General features: G+C 45.9%; 1 protein-coding gene across 1 annotated transcript; it reads right to left on the reverse strand.

Annotated features, from left to right (window-relative positions):
- Positions 1 to 10,696: 10,696 nt before the first annotated feature.
- Positions 10,697 to 15,034, reverse strand: LOC134395284 (leucine-rich repeat-containing protein 3-like). Its single transcript, XM_063121437.1, has 2 exons — positions 15,017 to 15,034; positions 10,697 to 11,533 (listed from the first exon to the last, which is right to left on the reverse strand). The coding sequence occupies exons 1-2, from the start codon at positions 15,032 to 15,034 to the stop codon at positions 10,697 to 10,699; spliced, it is 855 nt and encodes a 284-aa protein (XP_062977507.1).
- Positions 15,035 to 16,533: the final 1,499 nt, after the last annotated feature.

The following is a 16,533-nucleotide window of genomic DNA, read 5'->3' on the forward strand; positions in this document are numbered from 1 at the left end:
CCTCAGTTTACAGGAGTCCGACATTGTGCCCCCATAAACATGAGTGTAAATAAAGTAAAGTACATTCCACAATAAAACAGTGTCATTTATAAGTCTCACACCACCAAGTGGGGATGGTGGGTGGGTTGTGTGAATGCATAGATGACCACTCGAAGAACTACAGTTACAGGTAAGCAACCTGCATTTCTTCTTCGTGGTCTCTATGCATCACACATATGGGCGAGTAGCAAGCTGACATACCTTTGGAGGTGGGTTGGTGCATCATCTGAAGATCTCTGAAAGCACTGTCCTCCCAAATGAGCAGTCCTGCCTCGCACGGGTGTCCAAACTGTAGTGCTTGACAAACGTGGATGGAGTGGACCACGTTGCGGCTCTACAGACTTCTGACAGTGGGACACCTCTGGTGAAGGCCACCGATGTTGAGACAGCTCTGGTGGAATGAGCTGTCACCGGTTTCACTAACTCTAATTTAGAAATAGAGTAGGCCAATTCAATTGTCTCCACTATCCAACGTGACAACCGCTGGCAAGAGACAGGGAGTCCCTTAGAAGGCTCACCATAACAAATAAACAATTGCTTTGTTTTCCTTAAAGTCTCTGTTCTGTCTTTGTAAAAAGCAAGAGCCCTTCTTACATCGAGAGTGTGCAAGGAAGACTCAAGAGGTGTAGTTGGATTAGGAAAGAAAGCAGGTAAAGTAATGTGCTGGGACAGATGAAAAGTTGACACTACCTTAGGTAGGAAGGCTGGGTCTGTGCGTAGCACAACCTTGTCCTTATGAAAAATAGTGTACGGGACATCTATCCTAAGAGCTTTAAGCTCACTTGCACGTCTTGCCGATGTGATGGCTACTAAAAAGACAGTCTTTAAAGTAAGCAGCCTAAGGTCTGTCGACGCCATGGGCTCAAAGGGCTTGCGTGTCAGTGCTTGCAGCACAACTGACAGGCTCCATGGCGGCACGATACTTTTCACAGTCGGTATCGTGTTCTTCAGACCTCTTAGAAATTTCTTCGTTGTTGGATGGGTAAAAGGTGTAAACCCATCTATACCTTGGTGAAAAGATGTAATCGCAGCAAGGTGAACCCTGATGGATGCGAGCTTAAGTCCCTGCTGGAAAAGTGTCAATAAATAATTGAGAATAAAAGATAAGTGGCAAGATTCTGGTGTTTGATCTTGTTCTGAAGCAAAATTCCGAAATCTTTGCCACTTTGCTGCATAAGCTTTCCTCGTAGAAGGCTTTAGTGCTGCCAATATAATGTGGTCCACAGTCAAAGCTCTGGTTCCAGAGGAGGAGCGGTTGCTATCCTCCATGCAGTCATCTTGAGGGTCGACAGATCTGCGTGTCGAACTTTGCCCTGGTGTCGAGACAGTAGCTTCGGTGTCGACGGGAGCCTGATGTAATTCCCTCTCGATAACCGAAGGACGTGAGAGAACCACGTCTGTCGAGGCCACCACGGTGTGATCAGGATGCAATTGGAGTTGTCCATCTGGATCTTGGCTATCACTCTTGTCAATAGTGGAAAAGGAGGAAACATGTACAGGAGGTTTCCTCCCCAAGTCCTGGTGAAAGCGTCTCCTAAAGAGCGCTTTCCTTTTCCTGCTCTGCTGCAAAACTTGGTACAGACTGCGTTGTCCTCGGTAGCGAAGACATCGACAGCAGGGCGGCCCCAGTACCGAAAAAGACTTTCTCGAACTTCGACATCGAGCTCCCACTCGTGGTCGACATGGAAGGACCTGCTGAGAGAGTCCGCAATGATGTTCTCCTTGCCGGCTACATGGATTGCAGTCAGGTAAGTCCTTCTCTTTATGCACCAGTTCCATATCCTGAGTGCAGAACGGTTCAGGGGGTGAGATCTTGTTCCACCCTGCCTGTTGATGTAAGCCACTACGGTAGTATTGTCCGTCGCGATCAAGACATTCTGGCCCTCGATCAACTGTGCAAATGCTTTTATCGCATTTTCTACTGCCAGGAGTTCGAGGTGATTGATGTGCTGTTCTCTCTGTGATCGAGGCCAACGACCTTGAGCGGTAAGGGAGTTGCAATGGGCTCCCCATCCTTCTAAAGATGCATCCGTTGTGATCGTTACCGAAGGCGCCTGTTGTTGAAACGGAACGCCTTCGAGAAGAGTCGACATCGAGAACCACCATTTCAGCGATGCCCTCACTTGCTTTGGTATCGAAAGGTAAGTTCGTCGAGCATTGTGCCTGAGATCGAAAGTCCTCAGAAACCAGGCCTGCAATACCCTCATTCTGAGTCTTGAAAACCTGATGACTGCCGTAGTAGCTGCCATCAGACCCAACAATCTTTGAACTGTCCATGCCGAAACTTTTCGGCGGCTCTCGGTATCGATGGCTAACTGCTGCAAGGTGTTTGCCCTGGTTGAAGGTAAGTATGCTCTCCCGTCCTGAGAGGATAGGGTTACCCCTATGAAGTCCAATCTCTGCTGTGGAGTCAAAACGGACTTTTCGCGGTTGACCCACAGTCCTAACGAATCCAAGAGGTTGAGGGTGGTTCGTATGTCCGACTGGAGTGTATTTCTGTTGTCTGCTACGAGGAGCCAATCGTCCAGGTATGGGTAAATGTAAATGCCTTCCTGTCTTAGGTGGGCGCACACAACAGCCATGACCTTCGTGAAAACCCTCGGCGCCGTGGCCAACCCGAACGGAAGAACGGTGAACTGGTACTGGGATGCACCGATCGAAAACCGAAGGTAAGCTTGATGCAACTTCCTGATGGATATGTGGAAGTACGCATCCTTCAGATCCACCACTGCGAACCAAACTCCTTTTTTGTAGAAGCTGTAAAATAGAAGTAACCGTTGTCATACGGAATTTCCTCGGGGTGATGAACTTGTTCAGATGTCTTAAGTCCATGATCGGTCGAAGACCTCCATCCTTCTTCGGGACCGTGAAGTAACGGGAGAAAAATCCCTGGTTGAGCTCCTCTGCAGGTACGGGAGAGATAGCTCCCTTCGATAGTAAAGTCTGTACCTCGAGAAGCAGAGGAGGGGATGGAGCCGTTACTTTCACGCCGGAAAAGGGAGGAAGGGCATCGAGCTCGATGGCGTAGCCCGAGTTGATGATAGTGAGCACCCAGGAGTCTGATGTTATTAACTCCCATTGATGGTAATGGGGTGCTAGGCGGTTCGCGAAGGGAGGTGGATCTGGGTCCGAAAAGTCAAACCCGCTGCTTTTTAGAGAAGTCGGGCTGCCGCTTATCCTGTTGGTATCTGCCCTGGTAAGGCCTCTTCCTCTGCAGCTGCTGTTGTTGCTGCCGAGGTTGAGGCTGATATTGTGGTCGATGTTGTTGTTGTATGGGAGGCCTTGTCCATCTTTTGGTTCGGTATTGGGTCTGAGGAGGAGCAGTAAACCCCATCTTTTTTGCTGTTGTCCTTGCTTTATAGATGGAGTCCAGTGTCTCATCGGTCTTGGTATTAAATAGACCCTCGCCATCGAATGGCATATTTTCAATTCTCCACTTTGTTTCTTGTGTGAGATTAGCTGATCTGAGCCATGCATGCCTCCTCAAAGAAATGGCACCCATCATCGACTTTGAGTGGCAGTCCACTTGATGTCGAGCGGTGGACAACTGTTGTCTTGCTATGGCCGTCGCTTCGCTCTGAAAGACTCTTGCGAGCTCCTTTTTATCCTCAGGAAGATGCTCGCATAGGGAACCCATCTTTTCCCAAAGGAAAATCTGGTATCTCGCCATAGTCGCTTCATACGCCGACGCTTTGATTCCCAAAGAGGAGGATGCATAGACTCTTCTTCCAGTTTGATCCAACTTTCTCCCCTCCCTATCTACAGGCGCAGAATGGGCTTTATGAGACTGTCCTTGTGCCGATTCTACTACTATAGAATTCGGCTTAGGATGCTGTACCAAGAATTGTGCCTCATCCTCCCTAACGCGATATAGTGTCTCTAGTCTTTTTGATGTTGTTTGAGCCACTGCTGGAGTCTTCCATGACAACTGAGCCGCTTGTTTTAGAGCGTGGGGTATAGGAATGGCCAAGCGTTGATTTGTAGTTGTTTGGAACACATCATAAATAGGATCGATGACGGATTCATCTGCCTGCTGAATGTCGAGACCTAATGCGTTAGCCATTCTGAGCATATGGTCTGAGAACCGGACCATATCATCAGACGGAGAAGAAGGGTCAGCATCATCGACTGCATCGTCCGGCGAAGGTGCGGTTGGAACCAAAGAGTGAGCCGACTCGGAGTCAGATGGATAGTTCCCTTCTGGCGAGGACAGCGTCACCACCTGCAAATCTAAACGTTCTTCCTGTGTAGGTAGTGCAGTCGATGCAGCGATCGGTATCACATGTTGCTCATGGTGTCGAGGGGTCGACACCGTGGAGACTTGATGCTCGGAAGGAGGAGGCAAGGGCAACTGGCATACCCTCGATGTTGGAGGAGGATGTGCATAATAGCCCTCAGGCTGGTAATGCTCCTGGCCACCTTGAAAAAACTGCTGTGGTCGGTAACGATCCCACTGGTAGTAGCCGTATCTGGATTGGGGATCAGAGTACTGAGATACTCTGTCCCATTCACGCCTTGGAGTATGTCTTGGCGAGGGCTGCCCGGGGATTAAACCCTGGAGCTCCAAGGGTCTAACAGGTTGTCGAGCGGAGGCCACCGACACCGAATCTCGAATCTCGCCTTCGGATAGACTTGTAGGACGTGTCGGTACCGTGGCCATCGGTACCGACATCGATCTCGATACCGAAGGAGACCTCGGTATCGAAGTGGTCGGCGCGGCGGGAGGGGTGGAATGGCTCCTGGCCGATTCCCGCGGCCGAGGTGACGCTATGGTGGATTTCTCCGCGTCCCTCTTTTTCTTCTTCTTCTTCTTCTTCTCCAGCTCAGAAGAAGGTATCAAAGTTCTGGCTTTTTTAGAGATCTTTTTAGCCAACGAACTTGATAAAGACCGACCAGGCGTGAGGGGTATCTCAGCCCTATTAGCTCTGGCCTGCACTTCAGTGCTGTGGTCTGGCGGTTTTTCCGTTACAGTCGTTGTAACTGCCGTCTTACGGGCAACAGACTTTTGAACCGCCGCTCTCTCCATCGTAGGGGCCTCCGTGGCCTTAAGAGCTTTTTCCCAGAGTGTCGAACGGAGTCGGTCTGCTCGATTTTTTCTAGTTTGCTTGGTAAAAGACATACAGTGGTGGCAGGTCTCTACCACATGTCCCTCTCCCAAACAGATAATACACAAAGAATGGCCGTCCGAGGGAGGAAGCTTCGCTCCACACTTTACGCACTTTCTAAATGGTGCTTTGATTGCCATAAAGGCCTCACGCGACCGAAGTCGCTGAGGAGAAATCTAACTATAACATTTTTTTTTTTTTTTTTTTTTATAGGACAGAATAAAGGCTAAAAAAGATAAGTTAAAGTGAGAAGCGAACGAGAAGAGAAAAGAATGAAGAAAAAGGTATTTTAATAGAGAATACGCTAAGTAGGCTGGTTCTATGTCTAAGCACGATGGCGGACGACGAAGAACTGAGGTGAGGGCGGGAACCCCATGGACATGCGCGGTAGCGTGGGGGGAGGGGTTCCCGCCAAAAACGTTCCACTCAGCTATAGTAGGTTCCGGTCTGGTCTCTGCGCAGGCGCAAAGCCCATATGTGTGATGCATAGAGACCACGAAGAAGAACTATTTTTCATTGCCTCAGAAATTAGGACCTGAAATAATGGGTATAAGTTACAGCTGCCTAGATTCTGATTTAATATAAGGAAAAACTTCCTGACCATAAGATCTCTACAACAGTGGAACAATCTACGTGCGGAGGTTGTGGGTGCTCTCTGGAGGTTTTTAAGAAGCGGCTGGACAGCCACCTCTCATGGATGGTTTAATTGTTTTTCCTCCACATTGCAAAGATTTGGACTACTAGATGATCCTTGTGGTCCCTTTCGACTCCACAGTCTGCTTCGCTTGCAGGAGGTCCCTGGTTCAATTCCCGGCATCTCCATGTAGGGTTGGGAAAGGCTCCCATGTGAAACCCTGGAGAGCCATTGCTGCTAGTCAGTGTTAACAATACTGGGCTAGATGGATCAAGGCAGTGATTCCTCTCTAAGTCAAGTGCAGGTTTAGATATCCCAGCCTGTAGGAGCAGGAGGTGGTGGTGGGTGATATTTTAACTCCTTCCCCTTCTCAGGCTGAGGGGAGAAAACGCTGGTCAGGAGCATTCCAAGGAGGAGAGGCAAGGCTGTGTCCTAGCAATATCTTTTTTGCACAGCTGTCTTGGGTCCAGAACCTCAATCTCTCTGTGTGTCATGCAGCATCCTGAGATTCTTGACTGCTGTGTTGGCTGGGGGGGAAGCAAATTTATAAAGCTAAGCTCTAAGCCACATGAAATCTGTACTTGATGAAATTTCTAAAGTGAATGACAGGCTGAACAATGTCAGGGCAATGCCAGACATTCCTTTCCCTTCATTTAATTTAAAACATAATATTTGAGATGGTATGAAAACCAAACTTCCATGTCACTCCAGAAAAGTTGGGGTAAGTGGGAAACGTATAGAATATGAGATCAAAAAGCTCTGTCAAGAGTATTCTCTTTTGGGCAGTTGAGAGAGATATGGAACTATTGCAGGAAGTACTTTTATCTGTGGTGGAACAAATTTTATCTCTATCAAAACAAATAAGCATATGTGTGCAGAGATGTCAACATGTTTGGGGACTTTCTAATTTAGAGGGGCAGTATGTTAAGAGATACCTATTTTTCTCCTTTACCACAGGTACAGTTTCTACTAGTGTTCTGGTGCTAGGAGACAACTACATCTGCTGAACATTTTCCTTTTTAGTGCCTCAACTGTGATTGAGATATATATCAATCAATCACTGATCTCAGTGGGGGATTACTCCCAGGTGGCCATATGTATGGAGGATTGCAGCCCTTAACAATTGCCCTATCCCATGTTTAATCTGGCCCTACTTCCTATAGTCCTAACAACAGATTTTGCACAAAGTCCATGTGATGGCTGTAACACTCATAACAAAAGATGTTCTCTCTAGGGACAGTTGCCTACAAAATGGGACAGTTTAAAGATAAAAGGACAGGCAGCAGACAATCTTTGTCTTGCAGAGGGCAGAAGCAAAGTCCTTGTGTTTTAATATTACAAAAGATCCTGTTAAATGACTTGAAAGGCTTGGTCAATTAAAGTAACTTGAACAGCAGTGCTTCAGCATAAGCCGAAATGATGAAATCTGAGGACCTAAATTGAACAGTCTCTGCCTTTTGTCAAAGATTGCTAAAAGCATATTTGCAAGGCAGCGCCAAGACCTATGTTATTGAGTTTCATATACTTTATTTTACTTTTTGCTTTCCCTCTCTCCAAAGACTCACCAAGGACAGTTACATTTTAGAACCCATTTTATATAAGGTGGCATTTAAAATGTCCAGTAATAAAAATAAACTGTCTCCTTCCCACATTTGAGTCAAAATAATCTGTCTCCTTCCCACATTGCTTTCACTCTGGGCCTAATTTTATTGCATTTTCCAGAGCAGGGATAGCCAACGTTGCAGCCCTTGTTTTTAGGTGCAGGCTTAAAATATTTCACATTATATTTAATCAAAAGGATTAGAGTGGATAGGCCTACTCACCACATGTGGCAAATGTATATAAATGTGATGAGCATATGGATGTGTAAAGTGGGCTTATTACATCTGTTTTGGGCTTAAGACATGTCAGAAAAAGAAACTACCCCTTGTTGACATTAAAAATCCAAACCTCTCACTTATGGGGTCTTAATTGACTTCCTATCCCTCCTTTTTCTCTTTGCTTTTTGCTGAGCTGTGGTGTGTGTCTAACCCCACCCCATCCCACCCCTCACACACTTTGATCAAGTCCCATTGACTAGCTCCTGCTCCTCTGCAGAGTGTAGATGCATTTTTGGAATAGGTTGGATGGTAAAGAAACAATGCCTTTGCAATGTTCAGGCCTTTATAGTGTCAACTGCATATGGAAATTAATTCCCTTACAACCTCGCAAGACTACAACTCCCTTCAAGACCCAGCCAGCATGCCAAGGCTCAGGGATGATTTGACAAGTAGTCCAACAGACTCTGGTTCACTACCTGTAGCCTATTCTAAGTTATTTGACATGTATGTAATGTGTGAAACATGTGTTTGGAAGCATATTTTTATATATGTACAGTCATCAAAGAGGAAGGATTAGATGAGTCTCTCTTGGTTCCAAACTCAGGATTCGCTACCTTTTTCACTGGAGAGGCAGGTAACCTTTTTTTCCATTGAGGGTTGCTTTTCCTTTGTTGGTGGACAGGCAATGTGTTAGGAGGAGGAAGATCAGCCACCACACCCCACACTTTTGCTGCATGGGGGGGAGCGGTGAATAATCCCCACTGGGGGAGGCAGCGCAGGCTTTCCAATGTCCATTAGTTTTACCAGCCCCTCCCCCTCATGCGGTTTCTGGCAACCAAAGGAAGGTCACCTTCCACCCAGGAACAGCGCCGGAGCATGGAGAGATGGCGGAAGAGCTGCACTGACCTCGCTTGGGCAGGAAAAGTTGGGGCAAGTCCCTAACTTTTCTGCTGCGCATCTTTGGCTCTTTGCCCTGGTGTGGCTCCGAATTGGCGTCTGCATCATATTACCAAGGCAGCACTGATTCGGAGTCACCCCGGGGGCAAAGTCGACATTTAGACAGCCCCCCCCCTTTCTTCCATCTCGCTTTTCTCCCTCTCTCCCTGCCATCTCTTCTCTCTCTCTCTCTCTTTGCCCACGTTGTGGGCTGCCAGGAGATGGCCAGGTCGATCTCGGAGAGTTCTGTATTGAATGCTTGCAGAGGGCTGAGCAGAGGTTATTCACCCCTGTTGTGACGTGTGGAGGGGCAGATGGGAAGGACAGGAAGGAAGCAGTCAAAGCAGCTCAAGGGAAAGTGGCTGGAGCTGAGCAGATTGGGCAGAAACACCCCCTTAAAAAAGATGGGATTAAGAGACCAGGATTTATGATTGTTTTCATGGTTAATCCCCTAGCATTAAGCTGTAATATCTCTGCCTAAATCCCTGGCAAATGGGAAGAGAGAAACTGGAGGGCTCCCAGGAAGGCGGGATCCAGTTTGATTGAGAAAGATCCTCTGCAGCCCGTCATTACGAGAAATAGATTTTGTGTGGATATGTACACACTACAAAAGGAAATTTGCACCCCATGATGACATATAGAACCCCTTTTGACAACTAGACACTTATAGGGGTGCTGAGTGAAAGCTGAGTTTTAGTTACGGTAAATTTCAAGTTATCTGTATTTTTGAGGTATTTGTATTACTGTATATATGTATGGATGCTTTCTTTTGATGTGTTTGTCATGGTCTTTGGCTAGTATAATAAACTTTGGATTGAATGAGAAGTGCAATTTTAAGAGGAAATCAGCCCAATGACAGGTAACAGGGAGATTTGCAACTCTTGCTTTTCTTCTTCTTCTTCTTCTTTTTTTGTCTCTTATGCCCCCGCTAAAGACACATGGAACACTTGCCAGGAAAACGATGGTAACCCTAACAGCTGCCCACACCTCTCTGATTTTTGAAATTCAAAAATGGCAGCCCCTAGAAGTGCAATCAGAAAGGGGAGAATCTGCAGCCATTGTGAGTAGGGTGGGATGCAGAAGAAAGCATCCACCAACAAGGACAGTCTATCTTGAGAGAGGTTTGGGGTACCACAAGGGAGGAGGTGTGGTTTGCCATTTTTTTAAAAAAGGGGGTTATTCCCACATTAACTCCCAAGTAGTGGGTTGTTATTATTTTAAAGATTGGGAAATGTAGACTAAGATGATGAGTTTAATCAAGCATTTTGGGGCGAGGGGACAGACTCCTGCACCCTTGTTTTTAGTGTTTTGGGGGGGGAATTGTTTGGTTTTTGCAGGTCCCATTTAAACAAGTCTTGATCTACACGTCGATGAGCTTGGCCATGAAATATACACTCCCCAGGCTTAAGTTTGCCAACCTGTGACTTTAAGAAACCCAGTCAATAGGAGAAGCTGGGGTGCAGATTTGTACTGGTCTAGAGCAGAAACTAGTGAGGGTTTTCGGTGGGTCAGTCAGTGAGTGGTGCTAGTAGAGCCAATAGGCAAACAAAACAAAACCCATCCTCCCCTGCACAAAATATCTGGTATTTATTGATTGATTTGTTTTTAGTCCATCCAATAATCAATGTTCTCTGTTTTACAAACTACCAAATAACAAACCTGAGGTCAAAATACCATATGGGCACATAAAGTCCCAGAGTGGGACTGATGATGTGTCTATCCTCTGGTGCACCTGATGGTAGCGCACTAGCTTAGAGAGCACTCATAGCTCGGTCTTCCGACACCCTGCTGCTCCCCAGCATCTGCCCCCTGAAGCGGACACCTCACTCTGTCTAATAATAGGGCCAACCCTGCAAAGGCAGAGGGGTGGTTTGGATTTAGCATTGATGGGGGCTTGGGGTTAATACAGCAACGACTAGTATTGGGATAGACTCCTTCCCAGGAAACTCTGGGAACTGTAATTCTGTGCAGGGGATAACGTTCTTTTTCACAGGATTCTCAATTTCCCCCCACAAACCTACCATCCTTAGGTTCCTTTAAAGGGAGAAGCTATAAAAGTTTTAAATAATTGTGGTAAAATAATTTTAAAATCAGTTTCCCAAGCAGCCTGTATATTTGCTGTGTGTTCCCCCCACCTCAAAATAGTCGTATGCATCCAGCCCTCAGAGGATGGTGCTGAGTGTGTCGTCTTCTTCTACCTCCTCGTCAGGGCTGGGCTGCTTGCTGGGCAGGGGCAAGGATTTGAGATACTCCAAGTGGCGCCGGGATTCGGCTTGGTTGCGCCGGACGTAATAGATGACGTACGTGATGACTACGGTGAACCAGCAAAACATGGTCAGCAGCATGGCCAGGTCAGTGTTCCTCTGCTGGTTGAGGCAGAAATTGACACCGGAGTGGAGCAGATGGGCCAAAGTCTTGCCCGCATATTCCTCCCACATGGCAGTGACGCATATAATATCCTCCACAGTCTCTGCGTCCAAGGGAAGAGCCTCCATCAGCTCCTGCAGGGTGCAATCGCAGTGCCAGGGGTTGTCATAGAGCTCCAGTCGAACCCAGGTCATCATGACAAATGGAGCAACCTCCATCCTCTGCAGCTGGTTGCCTGAAAGGTCCAGCAGCCTCAGCCCCCCACCCAAGCCACGGAAGGCCCCCGGAGCAATGTTCTCAATGAGATTATCTGCCAGGTGAAGCTCCCGGAGCTGTTTCAGGCCATGAAAAGCCCCGTTGGGCACATGAGTGATCCAGTTCGAGTCCAGGTAAAGTACCCGGGTGTCAGGAGGGATGTCAAACGGGATCCTCACCAGGTCTCTCCGATTGCACCATACCACGCCACTCCCTGGTGGGCAGTCACAGCTCTGGGGGCATGGGAGGCTGCTGTGCAGGCTGAGGATCAGGAGCAAGGCGGTGGATAACAGTGGCATCTCTGCATCGTTCTTCTCTTCCTCAGGGTATTGAGATGGCCACAAGAGAGAGTGAGATCCACAGGCCCAGAAACCTGACTGAAGAGCAAGGGAGAAAGGCAAATGAATGGGAGGAAGGGCCTTCTAAGACATTCCATGATTTTTTTAACCCATATTTCCTCATGGGTGATTTTTGGAAGGGCTTCTTCTGACATCTGCCTCAGGTATGTTCCACAGGCCACACCTAACACATCATCTGGATTTAAAGTCCACTAAGGGTTTTCAAAAATGAACATTGGTGCTTCATAAAGCAGTCATGTGGTTAGTACCATAATGGTTCCTTGAACAACTGTTTCACTCCTCCACCTGTCCTAGCTCTTCACCAGTCTCTTATCCCCAGGATTTCCTAGACAGCCCCATGCCTTCCTCTGGCCCCACCCCTTCCGCCCCACCACTGCTCATTTGGTGGTTTCTTGGCTTTCTTTGCAGTCTCCACCTCCCAATGCTAAAAGGTTGAGATTCCTCTGTTAAGTCTTCATTACTGGCAGTAAGAGCTTTAAACTAAAATATGCTGGGATTTTGGGCCCCGCCCCCTTTTGCCTTCCTCCCCGCCCACCATGGGCATTTTAGCCCCCAAGAGCATCTCAAACATTTAATGTGGTCCTTGGGCTGAAAGAAGTTTGGTATCCCTGCTATATGTTGATGATCAAGATTTAGCTTTCCTAAATATTATTCTATTTTTCTCTCTCATTTTGTATGCTGCTTATTTTACAGCCAAAGGATGTATTGCTCCAATTTGTGTACATAGCCATATGTTTGTCAACTTTTCACAATCCTATACATATCTACTCATGGACAGAAAGTCCCATTGAGTTCAATGTAGCTTTTTCCAGGTAAGTGGGCACAGGGTTAGTTTGCAATATCTTCCCAAATTTTCTTTCTTTCTTCTAAATTGCATGTAGCAGCCTCTATCATAGTCTCTTTTAGAGATATTTTATGCTGCTGCCTGTTTTCAGATTTCATACCCCCCTCAAAGTCAGCAGGGTATAAAAGGGATGGATTTGATTTGGGGGAAACGAGTATTATTATTATTATTATTATTATTATTATTATTATTATTATTATTATTATTATTATCATCATCATCCCCATAAAATAGCCCAGTTACTAAGAGAGTAGGAAAGAGAAATCCTTGAGGGCTGTGATGCACTAAGCTTACAAAACATGTGGTAGCAGCACTAGTAGCAATACAACAACAACAACGTATCTCAGCAACTATGACGTGTACAAGAGAATTATATTAAAATAAAAGGATTTTGCCCCCGGGGCTACAATCTAATTAAGCAACAAGATGCTCATGTACACAAGATATAAAATTATCTGTTTCTAATATTTAAAATGATTTTATTACTATTTTTAATTACAAGTGTTCCCAACAAGTTGTCCCATGAGTTATAAACCTATGGTAGGAGAACCTATGCTATAAACCTATGCCATAGGAAGGATGAAAAGGAGGACGGGGCTCTTGTATCTTTAACAGTTGTATTGAAAAAGGAATTTCAGCAGGGGTCATTTGTATGCCTGCAGCACCTGGTGGAATTCCCCCTTCATCACAACAGTTAAAGCTGCAGCAGCCCTGCCCTCTTTTGCATCGGGTCACTCTACAAAGCCGTTCCCAAAGTGTTGACAGCTGAGACAAGCTTTTGATTTCTGAATAAAAACTGGAGGTGCATATTACTCTTCTCAGTTTGCTTTTAGAATGTGCAAGAGTTAAAAATAAAATAAAAAAATAATCGTATGTGAAGGAGCCCACCCCCTGTGTTTCTGCATGAGTCACTGTTCTAGCTGTGCCTCTGCTGATGACAGGTTAATTCTATTGCATCTTTCCATGAGAGCAACTGTATGATCTACATGCACCTACAATCCCCTGGCCCAGCACAGCTCAATCAGAAGGAAACAGAGCAACAACTAATGCAGAGATACAACAGGAATCCTCTTTTGTGTTTGGGAGTCTTTGGGGCTGATAGGCGATTTTATAAAAATGTATAAATTGATTTTCTTTCTTTCAACAATGCCACATAACTCGGTGGTGGAACACATGGGTTTGCAAGTAAGTGGTCCCAGAGTCAGTCCTGGTATTCCCAGTTAAAAGGAGCAGGTAGGAGAAGGTGATGATGGGGAAAAACACTTTTCGGACTGAAAGCTGCTAATGGAGGAAGTAATATTGGGATAGATGAACCAATAGTCCGACCTGGTATTTGGCTGCTTCTTATGGACCCCACCCCACAGTTTTCTGCTGTCTGAATCAAAAACAAAGAAACTGTTACAGAGACAGAAAACAAACACACTCATGTGTTGAAGTTCTGGCCTTGACTTTGAGTTGTGCATATGTCAGTTATAATACATAGGCCTCCAAAAGAGGCAGCTCCCCGCAAAATCCAATCCAATCTTTCAGCAGTGTTCATGTTGACTCTTACATTCTGTGGTGCTTTCAAGGCTCTTCTAGCAAGCTGTACTTCCTCTTTCTTAAGAAACACCCAGATGACAGGCAACCGTTTTAACTAGGGTGACCATAAGAAAAGGAGGACAGGGCTCCTGTATCTTTAACAGTTGTATCGAAAAGGGAATTTCAGCAGGTGTCATTTGTATATATAGAGAACCTGGTGAAATTCCCTCTTCATCACAACAGTTAAAGCTGCAGGTGCCCTGCCCTCTTTTAAATCGGGTCCCTCCTGCACCTTTAACTGTTGTGATGAAGAGGGAATTGTTCTCCATATATACAAATGACACCTTCTGAATTTCCCTTTTCTATGCAAGTGTTAAAGATACAGGAGCCCTGTCCTTTTCATATGGTCACCCTATTTTAACTGATTTCTTTTGTAAAGGTGGTCAGGTCCCCTCCTTTGCTCCAAGGTAACCAAAATGCTTACATCTGCCCTCTTAAGGAGGGCTTTAGCCACGCCAAGTTTGAATCAGATCTGTTCATACCTTGATTTTAAGGATTTTTAAAAATGGAAATTAACAAAAATGCTTATATTTGTGTAATTTTTAAAGATAAAGATATCAAACTTGGCACAGTGATAGCTCTTAAGGAGGGCCTTAGCCATGCCAAGTTTGAATCACCTCAGTTCATCCCTTATTTTTTAAGGAATTTTTAAATTCCCCCCTTCAGCCCTTTTCCTGATAGTCCACCAGTGCGAAGGATCAATTTTCCTTTACTTTGATCATGCAAAGCTGTGCATATCCAAGTTCATAAAATAGAGATCTGCTGGTTCCCTTACTCAAGAGTAAATCCCATTGGTTTCAACTGTATTTACATCCAAGTCATACTAAAATCCCATACATGCTTACCTTTGAGTAAACCCCATTGGATGCAGAGAGACTTGCTTCTGAATAAATAGAAGTAAGACCCCAGAAGTAAGCATAGGGTTGCAGAGCACTTCTTTCCAATTTTCTGTTTTAGACTTTAAAAAAAAGCTTCTGCATGACCACACTCATGTCAGTTCTATATGTGTTTAGTTTAAGGCTGCAATCCAATACACACCTACCTGGGGGTAAGCTCTACTGAATAGTGGGACTTACTTTCAAGTAAATCTGCATAGGCTTATGATGCAACAGCCCAATCTTATGCCTGCCTGCTCAAAAGTAAGCTCCACTGAAGTCAATGTGACTTACTCCTAGGTAAGTGTATCTTGGATTGCAGCCTAAGTGATGAAAATAAGGTGGCACTTGTGAAAGAGGACAGAGCTCTTGCATTTTTCATATGGTGCAGAAGAGAGCATTTCGGCAGGCGAAGCTTGTCACACCTCTCTTTTCTGCACCACGAAAGGTGCAGGAGTCCCTTCCTGTTTTGCATCTGGCAATCCTAGATGCAAAATGCTTGGTATTTCAGGACTAAATTAATTTGTTTGGTTACCTCTTCCCAGAAAGGGATTTGCCCAGGAACATTGCCAAAACATACAGAGTGTGTTAGTTTGTGGCCGCTTACGTTATGAACCACAACTCATTAAAAGCCGGGTTACTTGCTCAAGGTTCAGTTAAGGTTGCCAAGTTTCAAACTGGCCTCTGTGCCTAGGACAGGTGCAGGATTTCCACACGTGGGTGTGTTTATTTCCATAAACCCTGCGAGCCGGTCCGGGGCAGCTCAGCCCACTGTTCAAGGCACAAGAGGAGATCCATAACATCAACTAGGGTGTAACAGTTGCATAGAAAAGGGAATTTCAGCAGGTGTCATTTGTATATATGGGGAACCTGGTGAAATTTCCTCTTCATCACACCATTAAAGCTGCAGGTGCCCTGCCCTCTTTTAAATCTGGTCACTCTAGTATAGCTCCTGCAGCTTTAACTTTTGTGATGAAGACGAAATTTCACCAGGTTCTCCATATCTACAAATGACACCTGCTGAAATTCCCTTTTCTATGCAAGTGTTAAAGGTACAGGAGCCCTGTCCTCTTTTTCATATGGTCACCCTAACATCAACCCACCCATCAAACCAGTTAGGAACTCTAAGCATGATGAACTCCAGGCAAGTTTTTTATTTTATTTTTAATACTAAATAATCTGCTTCTAGATAAAAGAGCACAGTGCAGGGGCAGGACTCATCTGCTGAATTTCTGAAGCAGGCTGCTGTTTTAACGACACGAGAGTTCAACAAACAAAAGGCAATCTCAGTCCAATTCTTCCCCACCCAACACTCCCCATTGCAACAAACACACCTGTGTGAAACAGTGCTCTTCCGGGCAGTCTTCTTGTCTGAATCAGGCCAGGCTGTGCAGCTCAAGGGACCATCTCGGCAGCATCTGAAGTGGCTGCCCGGCTTCCTTTGGGAGGGTGCAGGTGCCCCCGGTCTCAGTGGTTAACTTTTCAGCGCGCGTCCTCCCGTTTGGCTTTCCTGCCTGTCGCCCATTCGCAAAACAGCTTGATACACAACCCTGGTACTTAAGAGAGAGAGACAGCCTGCCTGCCTGCCCCTGCTGGGCTGAATGAAGAGTGGCAGGGATCTCTGTGTCTCTCTGGATATTTGTGGAACTCAGTTTTGCTGAAAGAAAATTAGGGTGGCCAGCTACACGTTAACCAAAAAACAAAAGATGCAGCGTTGC

This window comes from Elgaria multicarinata, chromosome 3 (genome assembly GCF_023053635.1).
Source record: "Elgaria multicarinata webbii isolate HBS135686 ecotype San Diego chromosome 3, rElgMul1.1.pri, whole genome shotgun sequence".
Taxonomy (NCBI): Eukaryota; Metazoa; Chordata; class Lepidosauria; order Squamata; family Anguidae; genus Elgaria; species Elgaria multicarinata.